At 42.3% G+C, this 5,697-nt stretch overlaps 1 protein-coding gene across 1 annotated transcript in view; it reads right to left on the bottom strand.

The window, feature by feature from the left end:
* Nucleotides 1-5,268, bottom strand: part of idh1 (isocitrate dehydrogenase (NADP(+)) 1) — an 11,477-nt gene extending 6,209 nt beyond the window's left edge. Inside the window, exons 1-3 of the mRNA XM_005745498.2 lie at nt 5,157-5,268; nt 4,212-4,333; nt 514-805 (exon numbers count right to left, since the gene is read on the bottom strand). Of these exons, the coding sequence (XP_005745555.2) occupies nt 514-805; nt 4,212-4,333 (414 nt within the window). The 5' untranslated portion in view covers nt 5,157-5,268. The remainder of the gene's footprint in view (nt 1-513; nt 806-4,211; nt 4,334-5,156) is intronic.
* Nucleotides 5,269-5,697: the final 429 nt, after the last annotated feature.

Raw genomic sequence — 5,697 nt, 5'->3', positions numbered from 1 at the left:
CTCGTATCTTTTCTTTGACTTTTCATTAAGTCTGTCTTTGCATGGACCGGCATTGTTCTCCTTCGTTTTGTACATACCTTTTTGGGGGGCAAAGAAAAAGCAAGAATTTATTGGAACCGAAGAATGAACGTTTTGCGGTGCTGCAAATGCTTGCATTTGATGCGGTACTTTGATTGTTTTGCCACGAGTTCACGGCACGCAATGCGCGAAAGTCACGTGGTCTGTCAATCTCTATTGACACAATAATATACACGACATGAAACTACAAAAATCTGAGTAGTTTTACATCTTAAAAGATGGAAAAAGGTGTCTATGTGTCACATATTCATTTGTAGGTTGCCATTTTTAAATACTGTTGGAATGAAATTCTCTATAATTACAACCTTATTTTTTTGGAGACTTTGAAAAATTTACATGAGATGTGTGAAATCTTGACTAGAGACTCACAGATCATATATCCCCCCCTTAGCATGCATACTTCAAAGTTTTCAGTAAGTGGGACCGATAGGGTACCTGATCTCCATGGGCATGTCTGCCGATGATGATGGGCTTGGTCCAGCCGGACACCAGGCGGGGGATATTCTTACATATGATGGCCTCCCTGAACACCGTGCCCCCGAGGATGTTACGGATGGTCCCGTTGGGTGAGCGCCACATCTGCTTGAGCTTGAACTCCTCCACACGTTTCTCGTCTGGCGTGATGGTGGCGCACTTGATGCCCACATTGTAACGGTGGACTGCCTCTGCTGCCTCAACTGTCACCCGGTCATCAGTTGCATCTCGGTTCTCCATCCCAAGGTCATAGCTTTGCAAGGAGAGATTAAGAGAACATGATTAATGGTGCCGAGAGAAAGCTAATACATAATTTATAATGTCTTGGAAATGTACCTAGACTGTCAATAAAAACCTCAAAGTTTTAGTACAAAAAGCAAAGAATACTTTAAGCATTTTAGCTGCTCCTTCACAAGGTGTCACCAGGACGCAGCTCCACATGTGTGACTTAGTAAACTTTTATGCCCAATGCCCTTCATCACACATTGCCAAGGGTTTTTGCCTCTTTTTGCTTGTTAGGGTATGATGTAAACCACTATACTGGGGAGCTAGTGGTAGTAACTACTACAGGGCTCAAATTATTAGTAAATATAACTGATTAGTAATTATAATTGAGAATATTTGTGTGCTTCTAAGAATTAGAGTATGAGATTAAGAATGAAGACAGGGACCAAACACACACAGAGAACATTGATAATCTCAGCAGCAGAGGCACTGAATGCTATGAGCGTTACAAGTATTTACACATAACTTAGCAGCAGACCCCAGTGCACTAACTACCGAACACTATGCTATTGATTTAGCTGAGTGAAATGCAAAGCGGAGAATGTCAAAGTGCACCTACTGTGATGTGGAACACAATAACTGTGTCAAAGGACATGAATGACTTGAATGAATGGTGAAAGTGAATCTGATTATGGAATAATTTGAACTGCTGCCAGAGCTTTTTGCACTTCATTATGAAGGCAATTTTCTTGCCTACAGGCCCTGACACAGCATTCTTATGAAGGAGACTTTCTATTAACCCTCTGTTCCATTTTCTTTTAGGCGCTGCCACTGCAACGAAGCAACACGAAGAAAGCAAAAAAAAGGAATCAGTTGTGCAACGAAACCAGGCACTCTGCCAGCATAACTGGATCGGTTTGCTCCACTTGTTATACTTGAGAAACCTCACAGCTTTAACAAACAGTTAGAGGAGGGGGTGAAAACCAGCTCAGTGTCCTTAGACTTCTCTTTGGCAATTATCTTGTGTGCTGGCTTTGTATGAAAGTGGCCTTGACCTTTTACCCACTTCCCTCCTTCCTCAACTGAAAATCCAAGCCACATGAATGAACCGATGAGGTTCATTCTTTGGAATCTTTGCAGAAAACCTTGCACATGTTCCAAACTATGTGCTTCCAAGAATTCCGTGCCCAGTGAACCACCTGACTGTGTGGTGGGACTTCTAACCATTGTACTATCGTGGATGGTTAACAACAGTGCAAAGTCCATGAAACAGATAAGTAGAGGAAGGTCAAATTAAGAAACCGATGACGCAAATGGATGTTATACAGTGGGGCAAAAAAGTATTTAGTCAGCCACCGATTGTGCAAGTTCCCCCACCTAAAATGATGACAGAGGTCAGTAATTTGCACCAGAGGTTCACTTCAACTGTGAGAGACAGAATGTGAAAAAAAAATCCATGAATCCACATGGTAGGATTTGTAAAGAATTTATTCGTAAATCAGGGTGGAAAATAAGTATTTGGTCAATAACAAAAATACAACTCAATACTTTGTAACATTACCTTTGTTGGCAATAACAGAGGTCAAACGTTTACTATAGGTCTTTACCAGGTTTGCACACACAGTAGCTGGTATTTTGGCCCATTCCTCCATGCAGATCTTCTCGAGAGCAGTGATGTTTTGGGGCTGTCGCCGAGCAACACGGACTTTCAACTCCCGCCACAGATTTTCTATGGGGTTGAGGTCTGGAGACTGGCTAGGCCACTCCAGGACTTTCAAATGCTTCTTACGGAGCCACTCCTTTGTTGCCCGGGCGGTGTGTTTTGGATCATTGTCATGTTGGAAGACCCAGCCTCGTTTCATCTTCAAAGTTCTCACTGATGGAAGGAGGTTTTGGCTCAAAATCTCACGATACATGGCCCCATTCATTCTGTCCTTAACACGGATCAGTCGTCCTGTCTCCTTGGCAGAAAAACAGCCCCATAGCATGATGTTTCCACCCCCATGCTTCACAGTAGGTATGGTGTTCTTGGGATGCAACTCAGTATTCTTCTTCCTCCAAACACGACGAGTTGAGTTTATACCAAAAAGTTCTACTTTGGTTTCATCTGACCACATGACATTCTCCCAATCCTCTGCTGTATCATCCATGTGCTCTCTGGCAAACTTCAGACGGGCCTGGACATGCACTGGCTTCAGCAGCGGAACACGTCTGGCACTGCGGGATTTGATTCCCTGCCGTTGTAGTGTGTTACTGATGGTGACCTTTGTTACTTTGGTCCCAGCTCTCTGCAGGTCATTCACCAGGTCCCCCCGTGTGGTTCTGGGATCTTTGCTCACCGTTCTCATGATCATTTTGACCCCACGGGATGAGATCTTGCGTGGAGCCCCAGATCGAGGGAGATTATCAGTGGTCTTGTATGTCTTCCATTTTCTGATGATTGCTCCCACAGTTGATTTTTTCACACCAAGCTGCTTGCCTATTGTAGATTCACTCTTCCCAGTCTGGTGCAGGTCTACAATACTTTTCCTGGTGTCCTTCGAAAGCTCTTTGGTCTTGGCCATGGCGGAGTTTGGAGTCTGACTGTTTGAGGCTGTGGACAGGTGTCTTTTATACAGATGATGAGTTCAAACAGGTGCCATTCATACAGGTAACGAGTGGGGGACAGAAAAGCTTCTTACAGAAGACGTTACAGGTCTGTGAGAGCCAGAGATTTTCCTTGTTTGAGGTGACCAAATACTTATTTTCCACCCTGATTTACGAATAAATTCTTTACAAATCCTACCATGTGGATTCATGGATTTTTTTTTCACATTCGGTCTCTCACAGTTGAAGTGTACCTCTGGTGCAAATTACTGACCTCTGTCATCATTTTAAGTGGGGGAACTTGCACAATCGGTGGCTGACTAAATACTTTTTTGCCCCACTGTACTACCAATTATCGTTATTACTTTGTTTGGACATTTCTGATCTACAATATCACCCATCATTGCATTTGATTTAATAATACTTGTTGAAACTTTTCATTGTCTTCTTGATTACAAGACTTTTGTAAATAGCTTTTAATGCAATGGTGATTTTTTTTTTCTGAGGTAGCAGCTGCAGTTAGTATATTCTGCTTTGCAGCTGAACCATTAGACACCTTTCGGGTGGGGGGGAATGTATTTTCAGGGCAAAGGTCAATGATGGGGGATGCATTAAAGCAAGAATTCAAGCCAAACAAGAAGTACCAGGCATGCAGAAAGTGTTGCTTGAATTCCGTTTTTGATTCTGTTTTACTAAGACTATCCCTGCTGGGAGTACTTACCACTGCACCACTGTCATGTAAACAAAAGTATATTTAAAGAGAAACCATTAAATGTAAGCGATCTGAGTGCACTGAGCTGCTAGAACAATGGGATCTTTACACAGTGTAGGAGTAGGGGTGTATTCACCTGTGCACTTCAAGCTCCAGGTACGGAAAGATGAGTTTCTCCTTAATGAGCTCCCAGATGACCCGAGTCATTTCATCTCCCTGCATCTCCACCACAGAGCCAGCCTTGATCTTGGGAGACATCTGTCACAATAGAATGACCATGAAGAAGACAAAAACAAATAAGTTACTCTGACACTTATTCTGATTACTGAAGTGACTGGAGAGAGATTATTATTACACAACAATTTGGCAAATGATGATGCTGATACCCAAGAGGGGGGAAAAGGTGTGTAGACTATGAATGAATTCATTCACAAGATGCTTAAAGTATCCAGAGCTGTGACTCGGCGTAAATCCATAATAACCCTCTTCAATTATCCCAGTGGCCAAAAAAAAAGGGGGGGGGGGATTACCTCCTTGGTTATTATTTTTGTTATTACCATTGTTATTTTAATAATCTCGGTTGAAAAGACCTTATTGGTGGTGTTTCACAACAGATGATTTCACAACTTTCAAAGATTTCATTTTATAATCTCGCCTAAAGTTCACTTAAAGAAGAAGCGACTTGAGTTAAGCAAAGAAGGAATGTAGAGCACTAGCAGGACAAGGTAAAAAATCTGATAAATAACAATCTGAAACATGAAACCAGGAAGGAGGTGTTGGCTGAGGATATCAGGCCTGAATGGCCACTATGTCGGTTTGCTTAAGCTACCCGCAATTTAATTTGAATGAACAGCCGACACAAAAGTGTATTTCATAGCAAAGCAAACAGAAAAACACGTTACTTCAACTTTGTCACCACCCCCCTTTTATTTTTCTTTGGACAGATGACGGCTAATGCCAGCACAGCAACACAACAAAAACAAAAGAAGAAGGAGCCGCCGAGTATTTCTTTCTTTCCTGCACGACGCCATCATTGTGTTCTGCAGTAAGCGCTGTTTAATTCAGTGCTACAAACGCCTACCGTATTGAGTTTAAGATCCACGACACAACCAGAGATGAGGAAGCCGAACGATGACCTGCCGGAGAAGACGGCGTATCTAGCTGCTAGGTGCCAGTTTCTATTCCGCGAGCTCATTGGCAAGAGTCTTGGCCAATCAGAGAAGAGCGGAAAACATTTAACGCCAATCAGATAAATCCACACCGCAGAAGGGTAGGTCTGAAAGCGGTGATTGTCCATCTGATGAGGGTTTCCACGCCCACCGATACGCTTGTCCTATGCGTGGACTGTTGCACAATGGGTGCTATTTGACAGTTTGGTGGCAAAAGGCGGCACCACCAGTTATAATGGTCCATCTGAAAGGATATTAGTAAAACTGACAAACTACAGATTCAATATTTTGATTGGCTAGATCACAATTCTATTATTTTAATTTTAAAAAGAGAAACTGATCATAGATTACACCAGAGCCCATATACAATTTCCAAGAAAGTAGGAAACTAAAGCTAAACGCTAATGGTAAAACACATATTATCATATGTGTCATTATTATTATTAACCACTT

Source organism: Pundamilia nyererei, unplaced genomic scaffold (assembly GCF_000239375.1).
Source record: "Pundamilia nyererei isolate P.nyererei 1_Seehausen unplaced genomic scaffold, PunNye1.0 scaffold00160, whole genome shotgun sequence".
NCBI lineage: Eukaryota > Metazoa > Chordata > Actinopteri > Cichliformes > Cichlidae > Pundamilia > Pundamilia nyererei.
This window is presented reverse-complemented; position numbering and strand designations above follow the sequence as displayed.